General features: G+C 59.5%; 1 protein-coding gene across 1 annotated transcript; it reads left to right on the top strand.

Annotated features, from left to right (window-relative positions):
* Positions 1–324: 324 nt before the first annotated feature.
* Positions 325–12,573, top strand: FTCD (formimidoyltransferase cyclodeaminase; the record flags this gene model as incomplete). The annotated part of the gene is made up of 14 exons (XM_080695564.1): positions 325–378; positions 1,177–1,360; positions 2,110–2,238; positions 2,903–2,991; positions 3,095–3,274; positions 4,292–4,429; positions 4,498–4,629; positions 9,540–9,601; positions 9,865–9,991; positions 10,179–10,340; positions 10,693–10,736; positions 10,921–11,059; positions 11,437–11,532; positions 12,487–12,573. 14 exons carry the CDS (start codon positions 325–327, stop codon positions 12,571–12,573), a joined length of 1,623 nt encoding a protein of 540 aa, XP_080551690.1.
* Between the last annotated feature and the right edge of the window lie 3,801 nt (positions 12,574–16,374).

Genomic DNA, 16,374 nt, shown 5'->3' on the forward strand with positions numbered 1-16,374 from the left:
TGTACAGGGCCCGGCTCCACGCGGGGTAGAGGGCCCCCCAGGCATTCTCCCTCACAGCCCGAGGCCAGGCCCTGCATGAAGAAGCACAGGCCCAGACGTCACTGGGGGAGGGCCACCTGGGAGGGCAGCAGTGGACTTTACCCGCCAGGCCCTCCCAGCATCTCGGTGCACACCCCTCTGGCTGCTCTTTGGGGAGCCGCCTCCCGCTCCTCCCCACGTGCTGGTTTATAAGGGCTTGGGAAGGCCTGAGAGCTGGTGCTGCCTCAGCAGAGCTGCTCCTCGTCCTCCACGGCTCCTCCAGCAGCTTCTGGACCAGGTACCGGCATGTCTCAGCTGGTGGAGTGTGTCCCCAACTTCTCCGAGGGGAACAACCAGGAGGTGAGGCTCCACGGGCGGGTGGAGTGCCAGGGCAAAGGCCGAGGAGGGCATGTGTTGGTGTGGTGCTGTCTTCCCAGGGTAAACCCTCGGAACTGCCTCCTGAGGGCTCCAGGGACAGGCCCAGCCGTGCCCCTGGACCTAGGGGCACTCACGGTGACTGGCCCGGGTGGGGGAGTTCTGCGGGGCCTGCAGCGCTGCTGGTGGGGTTTGGGAACACTGCTTGGCCTCCATGGGCCTCGGTGCTCAAGGACCACTCCAGAGGGCCGAGATCACGGGAGGCTCACCATGTGGCAGCTGCTGTCACCTCCTTAGCCTACAGGGAAACCCAGGCACAGAGAGGTAAGGCAGGCCACCAAGGAGCACAAGGCAGGGCAGGGGCCCGAGCCCTGCTCCTGTCCTGGGAGGCCCAAGGCCCTTTGGGACCCTCCTCACACTTTGCACCAGCCCCTCCCCTCACCTGCACCACTCCCACGAAGGGGCTGCTTTCTGACCATGGCTGTTGGCCCCTCTGGGTGCCATGACCATTCCCTCTGGGAGTCTGTCTGCAGTAGGGGCCCCAGTTCATGTTCTAGTGGGGGTCCTACGACCAGTTTCCTGCTGGATCCATTCTTTGCCTGCAGTGGCCATGGCCGCTGTGACAGGGTCTCCTGTGGCCCAGACAGGCTCTCTGGCAGGAGCTCTGCCCCATGGGGATCCCCAAGTGCTCAGCAGCACTGTCTTAGGCCACAGGCAGGTGTGGGTGCAGCCACCTCCAATGCCTCCCAGTGGGGCTGAGGTGTGGGCGGGCCTTTGTTCCAGGTGATTGACGCCATCTCTCAAGCCATCTCACAGACCCCAGGCTGCGTGCTGCTGGACGTGGATGCTGGCCCCTCCACCAACCGCACCGTCTACACCTTTGTGGGGCAGCCGGAGCGTGTGGTCGAGGGAGCGCTCAATGCCGCCCGGGCAGCCTCGCGGCTCATCGACATGAGCAGGCACAGAGGTGAGAGTGCTCCAGGGCCCGCTGCCGGGTTCAGGGTCCTGAGACGTCCCAGCGCTCGCTCTTCCAGTGGCCTGGACCAGGCTCAGCGGGCCCTGAGAGGGGGGAGGCCAGACACAGGGCGGAAACAGACCTGCCAACCTCCCCGAAAACCAAACACTGGCTCAAAGGTCAGTGGACATGGCCCGAGCTGGTCAAAAGGCCAGGATCTGTGGCGCCACAGGGAGGGGGGTTCAAGCTAAGAGGCCCCTTTCAAGTTGGGGAGAGGCCAGGCCCACAGGTGGGTGGGGCTGCTGACCCACAGCTCTGTCCACCAGGGGAAGGAGGCTTTTGGCCAGGGCCCACTAAGAGCTGGACTTTCCCCACTGTGTCCTGGGGACATTGTTTGTGTGACTTTTTCTTTTCTTTTTTTTTTTTTTTTTGGTGGTACTGGGGTTCCTGGAAGCCCTTCTTCCAGGCTACACTCCCACACCTATTTTATACTATTTTTATTTTTGAAAACAGGATCGAACCTGCGCGATCCTCCTGTCTCCACCTCTCAAGTGCGGGGATTACAAGCGTGCACCACCACGCCCTGCTGTTTGTGTGACTTTTAGGGGAGAGAGTTTTATCCCAAAGATGCTGACTCCTCAGGCCCTCCTGGGTCTTGAGGGCCTCCCCCACACTGGCAGTGACATTGTGTGTGTGTGTGGGGGGCTGATAGATTGTTCACTAGAGGGAAGGGCCCTCCTTACCTGACCCTTTCTCTGCAGGGGAGCACCCTCGCATGGGCGCCCTGGATGTTTGTCCCTTCATCCCAGTGAGGGGTGTCAGCATGGATGAATGTGTTCTGTGTGCAGAGGCCTTTGGCCAGCAGCTGGCGGAGGAGTTGGGTGTGCCGGGTGAGTGCCCAGGGAGGGCGTGGCTGGGGCTCCATCACCCCCACCCGCTCTCTGCTCTTGAGGCCCCTGCAGACCACTACCCAAATTACCACGCGTGGACTAACAGGCGGCAAGCCCTGCCTTCTCTGCAGTGACGCCAACACAGGTGGCGCGGCACACCTGGCGCCCGCCGCAGCTGAGCGGGGACGGCTTGACCACACTGGAAAGCGGGGTGGCAAGGCGAGTCACGACCTAAAAACCCGTGCCTCCTCAGATTGGACAGTTTTACTTGGGGGAATTAACCAAATCAAGAAAGTGACTCAGAACTGATGAATCCAGGCTGGAGCGTCGCAGCTGCCATGGGCCAGGCCTGTGGGGCCTGGGCCCGGTGCACGGCCACCTGGGGGCTGCGGTGTCCTCCCGCCTCCGCCCCTTTGTCTGCGGCTGTGTCTGTCACGGGCTGAAGGTGAAAATGCGCTAGCACCACCACGCACTTGGTGCGGACCCTCGCAGTCACAGCCTGCCAAGGTTGTCAGTGCGGTGGGCAGTGCCACGCCGTGCCCACCAGAGGCCGCTGTGTCCACCCCACGGGGCACAAAGGGCGCTTGGCGGAAGGGTCTGCCCAGGCAGGGTCCCGGGATGGGTCTCCACCCTGCTGAGGCCTGGCCTGCCCCACCCTTTGCAGTGTACCTCTATGGAGAGGCTGCGCGGACGGCCAGTCGCCAGACCCTGCCGGCCATCCGGGCTGGGGAGTACGAGGCCCTCCCTGAGAAGGTGCTGCCCCGCACAGGTGGCAGGGCTGGGAGGCGGCCCTGTCCCCTGCTGCAGGAAGGGGCAGGCCTGGCCCCTCCTCTCACTTGGCTGAATGTCACTCAAGCTCAAGCAGGCAGAGTGGGCGCCAGACTTTGGCCCCAGCTCCTTCGTCCCCAGCTGGGGAGCCACGGTCACGGGTGCACGCAAGTTCCTCATCGCCTTCAACATCAACCTGCTCAGCACCAAGGAGCAGGCCCACCGCATCGCGCTCAACCTGCGGGAGCAGGGCCGCGGGAAGGACCAGGTGAGGACTGCGGCTGGCTCGCCCCGCCCGGGAGAGGGCCCAGCGGTGTCGGCGGCTGCCACCCCAGCGTGGACGGGGTCTGCTCAGGCGGGGCTCAGCCTCCAGCTGTTGCCTGCCCAGCCTCAGGGTCTGAGGCCAGTGGGCTGCAGGGGTCAGTGGAGACTTTGGAGATGGAGATGTTGTCCATGGAAGCGGGTGCACTGGCCCACGAAGCATTTCCACAGAGACAAGAAAACAGCCTCCTCCCAGTCCCGGGGCCCCAGTGCCCAGCTTCCTCCCAGTCCCGGGGCCCCAGTGCCCAGCTTCCTCCCAGTCCCGGGGCCCCAGTGCCCAGCTTCCTCCCAGTCCCGGGGCCCCAGTGCCCAGCTTCCTCCCAGTCCCGGGGCCCCAGTGCCCAGCTTCCTCCCAGTCCCGGGGCCCCAGTGCCCAGCTCCCCGCATCCTGCAGTGTCCAGGCCCCCCACATCTCTACATACCCTCAGGGCCCCAGGTCCACAGACATCCTACAGGCCCTTGGGGACCTGGTGCCCGGCCCTAGCCGGCCTGCATCTCTTCTGCAGAAAGTCCAGGTCAGATGACGTAGCCACTCCTGGTGAGGGTGGTGGGGGCTCCCTGCCCATCTGTCCTCAGCCCAGATACTTGGGTCCCCTCAGGTGGCTGAGACCCTGGAGCCCAGCTTTGTAGCTCTGTGCCCTGCACACTCAGCTGTCTGTAAGCATGGCATAAAAGCCAGAGACTCTCTGTGCCTGGGCAAAGGCCTGTCAGGGTCCCCTGGTCTTGTGGCCACATCACCCTACGAGTAGGGATGGCGGCCACTGGGGTGAGAAGCTGGGATGGGAGGGTGGGATCCTGGCTGGTCTTTCAGGGTCCCCTGGCACCAATTCAGCACCTGACCCTTGGGGCCTCAGTTTCCCCGTGGTGGGCAGTCTCTCCTCACCTGGCTTGAGGCTCCAGCCTCGGCAGAAACGGCAGGGCAGGGAGCTTCTTCCCTAGGCTGGAGACAACATTGCCTCTGCAGCCAGGACGCCTGAAGAAGGTTCAGGGCATCGGCTGGTACCTGGAGGAAAAGAACATGGCCCAGGTGTCCACGAACCTCCTGGACTTTGAGGTCACGGCCCTGCACACTGTCTACGAGGAGACCTGCAGAGAGGCGCAGGTGGGCAGGCGGGTCCCTAGCCCCGACATGCGGGAGCTGGCCGCCAGGCTGATCTGCCCTGCCTGCAGGAGCTGAGCCTCCCGGTGGTGGGCTCGCAGCTGGTGGGCCTGGTGCCTCTGAAGGCCCTGCTGGACGCGGCTGCCTTCTACTGTGAGAAGGAGAACCTGTTTGTCCTGGAGGAGGAGCACCGCATCCGGCTGGTGGGCCACGGGTGGGGTGGGAGAGCAGGGGGGCAGAGCTGCTGGGAGCAGGGGTGGTGCTGCAGGCTCACCCCGGGGACCACCCACAGGGGCCCAACCCTACACCCGAGGTGCCACCCACAGGGACTCCTCCAGACCCTCCCCCAGGGGCTCCTCCAGACCTGCCCTCCCCCAGGGGCTCCTCCAAACCCTCCCCCCAGGGATTCCTCCAGACCCTCCCCCAGGGGCTCCTCCAGACCCTCCCCCTAGGGGCTCCTCCAGACCCTCCCCCAGGGGCTCCTCCAAACCCTCCCCCCAGGGATTCCTCCAGACCCTACCCCATGGACTCCTCCAGACCCTCCCCCAGGGGCTCCTCCAAACCCTCCCCCTAGGGGCTCCTCCAGACCCTTCCCCAGGGGCTCCTCCAGACCCTCCCCCAGGGGCTCCTCCAAACCCTCCCCCAGGGGCTCCTCCAAACCCTCCCCCCAGGGACTCCTCCAGACCTTCCCCCCAGGGACTCCTCCAGACCTTCCCCCCAGGGACTCCTCCAGACCTTCCCCCCAGGGGCTCCTCAGACCCTCCCTCCCCAGGGGCTCCTCTAGACCCTCCCCCAGGGACTCCTCCAGAACCCCCTCCTCCAGAGCCTTACTTTTATGGACTGAGTGGCAGACATTGTCAAGGCTGTCTGTGACCTGCGCTATGTTCAGTCCCTGTCCTCCGCCTTCCAGCGTCTGCCCCATCTGCCAGGGCTCCCCACACCCCAGAAACCAGAGAACTGCAGATTTGTGTCATGTGTCTGGAACTAGAGGTTTGTGGATCTGAGGTGTGTGTCTGGCACTCACAGCCTTGTGCATGGCGGTTCTTGCAGAAAGCTGTCTCTGGGAGCCACTGCGGCCAGCCGTCATGGAGGCTCCAGGCTCCTCCACTTCTTCCTGCCCTCTGGGCAGTTTTGTCTTGGGAGTTGTGCTACCCGAGTGCTTGCTCAGACAGTAGTGTGGCCCTGCTTCATCCATGTGGGACGTGGTGTGTGGGTTTGATTTCCTTCTGGCTAACAGAAGGATTAGAATCCATTTTTAAGTATTCTACTCATTTCTTTTATTTTTTAATTTTATTTTTTTAATCTTATTTTTTTGTAGTACTGGGGGGTGGAACCCAGGGGCTTTTCTAGCTCTGGCTATACTCCCAGACCTATTTTATATTTTATTTGGAATCAGGGTCTCACTAAGTTGCTGAAGGCCTCACTAAGTAGCTGAGGCTGGCTTCGAACCTGCGATCCTCCTGTCTCGGCCTCATTTCTAGTATTATTATTATTGTTGTTGTTGTTTTTGGTGGTACTGGGGTTCCTGGAAATCTTCTACCTCTGGGCTACACTCCCAGACACCTATTTTTTATATTTTTGTTTGGAAACAGGGTCTCTTAAGCCAGCGCGGCGCGATCCTCCTGTCTCCACCTCCCAAGCGTGGGGATTACAAGTGTGCACCACCACGCCTGGCTTCTCATTTCTATTATTTTTATTAATTAATCGAAATATTTTTGGTGCTACTGAGGATTGAACCCGGGGCGTTCCACCTCCAAGCCTTTTAATTTTTTCTTTTCCGAGTTTGGCTAAGTTGCTGAGACTTCTCACTATGCTGCTGAGGCTGGCCTTGAACCTGTGAGCCTCACCTCAGTCTCCCAACTGGGGCCACAGACTGCACCAAACCTGGCTTTTTATTTTGAAACAGTTTCACTAGGTTGCTGAGGGTCTCACTAAACTACTGAGGCTGGCCTTCACTAGTGATCCTCCTGCCTCAGCCCCCCCAAGTACTAGGACCACAGGCATGTGCAACCATGCATTACCTTTAATTATTATAATTTTTTTTCCACACTGGGGATTGAACCCAGGGACATTCTACCTCCAAGCTACACCCCACCCCTTTTTATTTTTTGTTTTGAAAAATAGGGTCCCGCCAGTTGTTTGGAGTCTCACTACTTGCTGAGACTGTCCTGGAACCTGTAATCTTCCTGTTTCAGCCTCCCTAATGCTGGGATTACAGCTGTGCGCCACCACACCTGGCTTCTTTGCCTTTCTCCCCCACCCTTTCTTCATCAAACTCAGGGTGCTCTAACCACTGAGCTTCACCCTCAGCCCCTTTTTATGTTTGACTTTGAGGCAGTCTTGCTATGTCGTCCAGGCAGGCCTGGCACTTGGGATCCTCCTGCCTCAGCCTCCTGAGTAGCTGGGATTAGAGGCCTGTGGCCCACACCAGGTCTAGATCCCACTCTGGCTTAGTTCTGAGAAGCGTCTCTTCTACTGTGTCTCTGGCCCACCGTGGGGGCAGCATCATGTCTGCTCTTCACGGGGTGGGGCGGGGTGCTGCACAAGTGGCCCATCTTCTCAGCATCCTGTCTGCTCTTCACGGAGTGGGGTGGGGTGCTGCCTGCATGGCACTCCATCTTCTCTGCATCCTGTCCGCTCTTCACGGGGTGGGGCAGGGTGCGGTCGTGTGGCCCCGTCTTCTCAGCATCCTGTCGGCTCTTCACAGGGTGCGGCGGGGTGCGGCCGCTGGCGCCTGTCTTCTCGGCATCCTGTCCGCTCTTCTCAGCTCTTCCTTCGCTGAGACTCACTGTGGTCCAGTCTTCACAGAGGAGCCTCTCAGTCCTTGACATGCTTGGGGCCCCGTCTGTTTTGTTTCTGGCTATTAAAAATCATTGTGGCCGGGCGTGGTGGCGCACACTTGTGATCCCTGTGCTTGGGAGGCGGAGACAGGAGGATCACGCACGTTCGAAGCCAGCCGCACTGGCTTAAGAGACCCTGTTTCCAAATTTAAAAAAGTATAAAATAGGTCTGGGAGCGTAGCCCGGAGTTAGAAGGGCTTCCAGGAACCCCAGTACCACACACACGCGCGCGCACACACACACACACACATACATTGTTGTGACTGTATTTTGTGTAACATCCTACGTGAAACTCCCTTGGGCTCGCTTTCCAGTTTGCCGTGTTGTGCACTTCACCCCACTTCCTTCCTTCCTGGGCTTATTCCTGCATAATCATGCCATTTTCCTGGACCACAGGAAAGTAAGTCGAGCACGTGTTATTCAGGTGTATTCTCTGTGGTGCTGGGGGTTGAAAATAGGGACATTCTACCTACCTCTGAGCTAGACTCCCAGCCAGCCCTATCTTATTTTTTATTATTTGGAAACAGGGTCCCACTAAGTTGCTGAGGCTGCTCTCGACCCTGGGATCCTCCTGTCTCAGCCTCCCAAGTACTGGGATTACAGGTACTTTGTAAGAACAAGGACATTATCTTATGTAACCAAAATGCAATGGTCAGGATCCAGCATCCATACATTTGTGGTATTCAATCTTCAGACCTGGTCCAGTTGCATCAGGGCCCAGTAGTCCCCACATAGCTGCTTAGCTTCGGGCAGGGATGCAGCTCAGACAACTGGTGCGTTTGCTTGCCACACGCCCTCATCCTTTACTCTGGAAGGGCCCCCAGTCTTCCGGTCCTGTGCTGTCTCGGCGGCCATCACAGGCACAGTTGCTGGCCGCCAGACGGCCCTCCCGGGTTGGCCTGACTCGGCTCAATGAGTGGGGTGCGCGTTTTGGCAGGGACTGCAGATTGAGCCTGTGTCCTCCAAGCATCAGGAGGCCAGGGCAGCAGCCAGACTCGCATGCTAGAGCTGGTGCTCGGCCCAGGAGGTGTCCCCCGTCCAGGGGCTGTGGGCGCCCGTGGAAGGTCCTTTAAAGTTCGTTCCTCTGAAATCCTAGCTGTTGTGGTTTACCAGCCAGCACCGGTCATCGATGTTCTAACTTCACCCTTCCCTTGTCCCGCATGTATTTATACTTTATGGCTACATTTGATGCCCCCCTTTCTTTGTATTGAGGATTGAACCCAGGGGCATTCTACCTCTGAGTTAGATCCCAGCCCTATTTTGTTTTTTATTTGCAAGTTTCTGGGACTGGCCTCAAGCCCGTGACTCTCACATGGCTCTCAGGCCCGGCTGCCACTCCTCTGTGCTCTTACCATGTGAGTTTATCCTGCAGGTCTGAGGGTGCTGGTGTCTGTGGTCTCTGAGGTCTGCAGTTTCTGTTCTGCCTCTGAAGGTGACCTGGTTCTTCCTGCACTCTGTGGTTTCCATTGTCAGTGTGTGTTCTCTGGAATTTTATCTGTGGCAATTCTGGGGTCCCTGGGTTTCAAGTTGCCCCACCCCAAGAGGTTTGTGTGTGCCTCAGCCGGGGCCGGGGATCCGTCCACACTGGGCCACTTGATGCTATGTTTGGACGCAGAAACCACACAGCCGTGAATTCCCAGAGGGGCAGGGACAGAGACCCCGCCGCTCTTTCCTTTGGTGGGCGGTTTTCATAATTCATTCATGGGGGTCACATTTTGGGCCCCCAACCTGACCCCACTCTTTGAAGGCCTGAGCCCTCCCCCTGGTGAGGAGCCCTCAGGGTCTGCCTCTGGCCTCTTCTGGTTGGAATGACCTGTACATTGGCTGTGAGGTCTCTGTCTTTGAGGTCTTCGGGGTCTGCGGCCAGGGCTGAGCCTGCTGCTGCTGAGCTGGCTCTGGGAGGCGCCGCTGTCCTTGTCGGGCGGCATCTTCAGCACCCTGGCTGTGTCCTAGGAAGCCGCCTGCCCGCCCGCACTGTGGATGGTCCAGGCTCCAGAAAGCGTGTGGCTGGCTTCTGGTGGAGCCTTAACGGGACTGTGTCAACTGCTATGGATTTAGGCAACGCCCGTTTTAGGGTTAAGTAACCGGGACTGTTGGTGGACTTGGAGAACTTGTTAGGCAGGAGCACGCTGGTGAGTGGGGCTGGCCACAGGGACCAAGGCAACTTCCTCCACTGGCCTCAGTTTCCCCCAAAGTGCAGGCTGTTTGGAGCCAGCGGGCTCCCTGCCTGCCCTCCAGGCGTATCTCACTGGGCCGTGGACGCCCGTCTGCAGGTGGTGAGCCGGCTGGGCCTGGACTCCCTGGCGCCCTTCAACCCCACAGAGCGGGTCATTGAGTGAGTGTGTGGGGTCTGCCCGCCCTCTCTTCCTCCTGCCGGCTCCTCCCTGCACTCTTCCTCCTCTCCTCTCACTTCCTTCCCTTCCACCCTCCCCTCTCTGCCCCTCCTCCAGTCCCCATGTCAGGCTAGGGGCTGGAGGGCGCCCTGAGGCCCCAACAAGTCCTCCAGCCGCAGCTGCTCTGCAAAACCTGGATAGCCGGGTGGGGGAGGGCGGAGGCACTTGGACCGCTGCCACTGAGCGGCCCGCCGCCCACCCGCAGGTACCTAGTCCACGACCAGACGGAGCAGAGCCTGCTGGACACGACCCTGCGTGTCTTCATCCGTGAAGTGGGCGCCCGCTCGGCGGCCCCTGGGGGCGGCTCGGTGGCAGCGGCCTCTGCGGCCATGGTGAGCACCCACAGGGGAGGAAACCAGCCGGGGGAACCCCGGAGTGTGGGACCCTAAAGTGCACAATCCTCAAGTGAAGGCCTACACTGCACAGGACCCTAAGGTGCGGGACCCCAAAGTGTAAGACCCCAAGGGTGGCAGCGGAGGCTGTCCCTGGAGAGCCCCACCACAGTTCAGCCTTTGCCAGGGCGCGGCGCTGGCCTCCATGGTGGGCCAGATGACCTATGGTCGGCGCCAGTTTGAGCACCTGGACACAAAGATGCGGCGCCTGATCCCGCCCTTCCATGCTGCCTCGGCCCAGCTGACCTCGCTGGTGGATTCAGACGCCCAGGCCTTTGCCGCCTACCTGGTGAGTGGGGACCATTCCAGGGCTCTGCCCCTCAGGCAGTCTGGGCAGGGGCTGCTCCCTCACGGGTGGCCCAGAGAGACACAGACAGGAGGAACCTTGTCTGCCTGGCCTGGGCGGCTGCTGCCCTCCTTCTACAGCTGGACAGGGCAGTGCACGGTCCCGCCTAGTGACAGAAGAGTGGGCTCTTCCCTGCCCTTGGCCTGCAGCCCCTCTACCAAGCAGCCCCAGTGGGAAGCCCTGGCCTTCCGCTGCTTCCTGGGGTCCCAGCAAGCCGCCATCCTCACTGCCACTGAGAGTGGGCGGGGCTCGGCTGCCCCTCTGTGCTCACTGGTTTCCCCCCCCCCCCCCGCAGGAGGCGTTGAAGCTGCCCAAGAGCACCCCCGCAGAGAAGGACAGGTGTGGAGGGGCCCAGGCATGCCTGCTGGCTGTTCCAGGCCACAGGGCCTCAGTGTTGGGTGCGGTGCAGCCCCGCGGTGGTGCCCAATGACCATCCTGCTGGGGTCCTGTGCCCTCAGCCCTGGCCGGGAGGTGCGAGGTCAGAGTGGCCCTGTGCTGGCTCAGAGCACCCTCTCTCTTCCAGACGCACAGCTGCCCTGCAGGAGGGTCTGAGGCAGGCTGTGGCCGTGCCGCTGACGTTGGCGGAGACGGTGTCCCGGCTGTGGCCGGCACTGCGGGAGCTGGCCCTGTGTGGGAACCTGGCCTGCCTGTCAGATCTGCAGGTAGGAGTCGGGGGCTGCCAGTGGAAGTGCAGGCTCTGAAGGACCAGGGCTGGGGCTAGCACCTCTAGAGCATCAGCTTAGCTCCTACTTGTCAGGAAAGAGCCAGGGCGACCTCCCCAGCCTGCTGGGGCCGCCTGCTCTGACAAGCTTGGGGATCAGGAGGTTGTGGCCACCACAGCCTGTTCTCTGCCGGGAGGCGCCAGGCCCTGGGGAGGACAAGCGCCTGTCAGTGCTCTGCCCAGGGCCTCTCGGAGCCCCGGAGGAGCGTACGGGCCTGGGGAGGTCGGTGCGCTCAGCCTCGGCCATGGCGTGAGGCTTCGAGAGGCCCTGTCCTGCCCTCCTTATGTCCCCGGAGCCAGTTCTGCTACTGTCTGCAGGTGGCGACCAAGGCCTTGGAGACCGGTGTGTTTGGTGCATACTTCAACGTGCTTATCAACCTGAAGGACGTGACGGATGAAGCCTTTAAGGACCAGGTGGGCAGAGGAGGAGGCCGCTGCAGCTGGCCGGGCCTGAGCTCCTTGTAGGCACCAGGCGGGGCTCTCAGGCTGTGGAGATGGTGCCTGGCCACCCAGGGGGACATCCTCAGCACCTGAAGGAGGCCTCACCTGCTCCCTGCCCAGCCACAGGGCAGCTCCGGCCTCTGTTTCTAGACTTTTATGAGTGTCTGGGAGAAGCCATGTCATGGCTCTGACCTGTTCTTTTTTTGTGTGTGTGGTATTGGGATTGGAACCCAGAGGCATTCCACCTTCGAGCTATATCCCCAGCCCTATTTTATTTTATTTTATTTTTGTGGTACTGGGGATGGAGACCAGGAACATTCTATCTCTAAGCAACATCCCCAGCCCTGTTTTTTATTTTTTATTTTTTATTTTGAAACAGGGTCTCACTGAGCTGCGAAAGGGCTCACTAAGTAGCTGAGGCTGTCTGCAAACCATGATCTTCCTGTCTCAGCCTTCCAAATGTTGGGGTTACAAGTGTGTGCCTCTTTTATTTTTTATTTGGAAACAAGGTCTAGGTTGATGAGTCTCACTACTTGCTGAGGCTGTTCTCAAACCTGCTATCCTCCTATCTCAGCCTCCCAAGTGCAAGGATTACAGGTATGCGCCACCATGTCCAGCTTCTGATCTGTTCTTGATAGGTGGCAGCCTTGGGGCCTCTTCAGGGCCAGCATTGCCCTAGGCCCAGCCTGGGGGACCTGCATGAGTGCTGTCCCTTGGCCTTAGGGACGCAGGGAAGGAGTGGGGAACATGGGGTGGGGCCTGCCCACACTGATGCCCCCAGGAGCTTCCTGGATGGCCTTAGTCACTCTGGGTGCAGGCCAGGGCGAGGTAGTAGGGTGGCAATAGGGGCCTGGGTGTGCGGGCCCAGCACGGTGGAGGTGGCCGCTCTGCAGGCATGGGTAATAATCCCCACCTTGTGTTCCTCAGACCCGCCAGCATGTCTCCAGCCTCCTGCAAGAAGCCAAGACCCAGGCCGCACTAGTGCTGGACAGCCTGGAGGCCCGGCGGGAGTGACGGTGGTAGGAGGAATGGCAGTGAGGGCCAAGCCACAGGAGACCTCCGGAGGGCGCCATCCCCGGGCCCGCTCCCATCCCACCCATCCCAGGCCTGGCGTGGCCTCAGCGTGAGCTGGCTTCATCAGGGCAGGGCGGGCTTCACACACAGCTTGTCCACATGGGGTGAGAAGACAAGACAGAGGTGGACGCCCAGGGCAGGGTGGTGGGCGGGGCCTGCCGGGCCTCCAGTGGGCACAAGGCCTGTCACCCTTGGCCACCTGTGGCCTCCAGTAAAGTCTGAACACCAAACCTGTGTAGTGTGTTTGGGCTTGAGGCTGGACTGGGGCTGAGTGGGGTTGGCGGCCCTGTGGTCAGTGAATCCTGGAGTGGTGGCCCAGCCCTAGGGTCCCCAGGTCAGGGGCTGTCAGTCCCAGGAGGCTGGGGCACTGGGCCAGTGTAGATACTCAGGACAGTATGGCCGGGACAGAAAGTCCACAGAACAACACAACTCCAGGGACGGAGCACTCACGTTGGTGGCACCTCGTGGGCTCCCGGGCTCCTCAGGCAGTACCCGGCCCTCCTCTGCGTCCTGCCGTGAGGCCTCCAGAGTCCTGCACTGACCAGCTAAAAGGTCACTCCCCAAGATTACCTCCAGATGCAGTTTCCAAGCAAAACACGGGAAGTATGGCTTATTAGACAATAACATGGGATATGAAGAGAAACAGTCTGAGGTTGAGAAAACTCAAAGGCCTTGCAGGACAGTTTACTGTCTAGAAATTTAACAACTTGTTTCTGAAACGAAATGTCATCAAAGTGACAAAAAAAAGGAGACATCTAACACACGCAACAGGCAAAGTGTGTGTCGGTCCACAAGGTTCCTGCAACCAGGAGTTGGCCTGCTCCCTCCAGGGAAGGGCCTTGAGAATTGTGCTGTGGGGACGGCTGCCTGTGTGTGTGTGTTTGCTCTGGAAGGTGCTGGGCGGCAGGGCCACAGGCAGGAGGGAAGTGGCTTTGTGTTCTGCTAGGCCCAATCCCAGTGGTGTGCACACTGATGAAAAATACTGGGAGGCCAAAAGCGTGTGCACCTGTGTCACTGTCAGCATGGTTTAAATTTTCTATTATTATTATTATGATTATTATTATTATTGTTGTTGTTGTTATTTTATTATTTGTTTTAAAACAGGGTGGTGAGGGACGATGGTGAGGGATGATGGTGAGGGATGATGGTGGGGGATGATGGTGAGGGATGATGGTGAGGGACGATGGTGAGGGATGATGGTGAGGGACAATGGTGAGGGACGATGGTGAGGGACGATGATGAGGGATGATGGTGAGGGACGATGGTGAGGGAATGACGGTGAGGGATGACGGTGAGGGACCATGGTGAGGGATGACGGTGAGAGAATGATGGTGAGGGATGATGGTGAGGGAATGATGGTGAGGGACGACGGTGAGGGACGATGGTGAGGGACCATGGTGAGGGATGACGGTGAGGGAATGATGGTGAGGGATGACGGTGAGGGAATGATGGTGAGGGACGATGGTGAGGGATGATGGTGAGGGACGATGGTGAGGGATGATGGTGAGGGACAATGGTGAGGGACGATGGTGAGGGACGATGATGAGGGATGATGGTGAGGGACGATGGTGAGGGAATGACGGTGAGGGATGACGGTGAGGGACCATGGTGAGGGATGACGGTGAGAGAATGATGGTGAGGGATGATGGTGAGGGAATGATGGTGAGGGACGACGGTGAGGGACGATGGTGAGGGACCATGGTGAGGGATGACGGTGAGGGAATGATGGTGAGGGACGACGGTGAGGGAATGATGGTGAGGGACGATGGTGAGGGATGATGGTGAGGGACGATGGTGAGGGAATGACGGTGAGGGATGACGGTGAGGGACCATGGTGAGGGATGACGGTGAGAGAATGATGGTGAAGGATGATGGTGAGGGAATGACGGTGAGGGATGACGGTGAGGGACGATGGTGAGGGAATGATAGTGAGGGATGACGGTGAGGGACAATGGTGAGGGACGACGGTGAGGGAATGATGGTGAGGGATGACGGTGAGGGACGATGATGAGGGAATGATGGTGAGGGACGATGGTGAGGGATGATGGTGAGGGACGATGATGAGGGATGATGGTGAGGGATGATGGTGAGGGAATGATGGTGAGGGATGACGGTGAGGGACCATGGTGAGGGATGACGGTGAGAGAATGATGGTGAGGGATGATGGTGAGGGAATGATGGTGAGGGACGATGGTGAGGGACCATGGTGAGGGATGACGGTGAGGGAATGATGGTGAGGGACGACAGTGAGGGAATGATGGTGAGGGACGATGGTGAGGGAATGATGGTGAGGGACGATGGTGAGGGACGATGGTGAGGGAATGATGGTGAGAGGCGATGGTGAGGGATGATGGTGAGGGATGGTGAGGGACGATGGTGAGGGACGATGATGAGGGATGATGGTGAGGGATGATGGTGAGGGATGACGGTGAGGGACGATGGTGAGGGAATGACGGTGAGGGATGACGGTGAGAGAATGATGGTGAGGGATGATGGTGAGGGAATGATGGTGAGGGATGACGGTGAGGGAATGATGGTGAGGGACGACGGTGAGGGAATGACGGTGAGGGACGACGGTGAGGGACGATGGTGAGGGACGATGGTGAGGGACGATGGTGAGGGATGATGGTGAGGGATGATGGTGAGGGACGATGGTGAGGGAATGACGGTGAGGGATGACGGGTGAGGGATGATGGTGAGGGACCATGGTGAGGGATGACGGTGAGAGAATGATGGTGAGGGATGATGGTGAGGGAATGATGGTGAGGGACGACGGTGAGGGACGATGGTGAGGGACCATGGTGAGGGATGACGGTGAGGGAATGATGGTGAGGGACGACGGTGAGGGAATGATGGTGAGGGACGATGGTGAGGGACGATGGTGAGGGAATGATGGTGAGGGACGATGGTGAGGGATGATGGTGAGGGACAATGGTGAGGGACGATGGTGAGGGACGATGATGAGGGATGATGGTGAGGGACGATGGTGAGGGAATGACGGTGAGGGATGACGGGTGAGGGATGACGGTGAGGGACCATGGTGAGGGATGACGGTGAGAGAATGATGGTGAGGGATGATGGTGAGGGAATGATGGTGAGGGATGACGGTGAGGGACGATGGTGAGGGACGATGGTGAGGGAATGATAGTGAGGGATGACGGTGAGGGATGATGGTGAGGGACGACGGTGAGGGAATGATGGTGAGGGATGACGGTGAGGGACGATGATGAGGGAATGATGGTGAGGGACGATGGTGAGGGATGATGGTGAGGGACGATGATGAGGGATGATGGTGAGGGACGATGGTGAGGGATGACGGGTGAGGGATGATGGTGAGGGACCATGGTGAGGGATGACGGTGAGAGAATGATGGTGAGGGATGATGGTGAGGGAATGATGGTGAGGAACGACGGTGAGGGACGATGGTGAGGGACCATGGTGAGGGATGACGGTGAGGGAATGATGGTGAGTGACGACAGTGAGGGAATGATGGTGAGGGACGATGGTGAGGGAATGATGGTGAGGGGCGATGGTGAGGGATGATGGTGAGGGACGATGGTGAGGGACGATGATGAGGGACGATGGTGAGGGATGATGGTGAGGGATGACGGTGAGGGACGATGGTGAGGGAATGACGGTGAGGGATGACGGTGAGAGAATGATGGTGAGGGATGATGGTGAGGGAATGATGGTGAGGGATGACGGTGAGGGAATGATGGTGAGGGACGACGGTGAGGGACG

Source organism: Muscardinus avellanarius (assembly GCF_963383645.1).
Source record: "Muscardinus avellanarius genome assembly, chromosome: 5".
In the NCBI taxonomy this organism is placed as follows: domain Eukaryota; kingdom Metazoa; phylum Chordata; class Mammalia; order Rodentia; family Gliridae; genus Muscardinus; species Muscardinus avellanarius.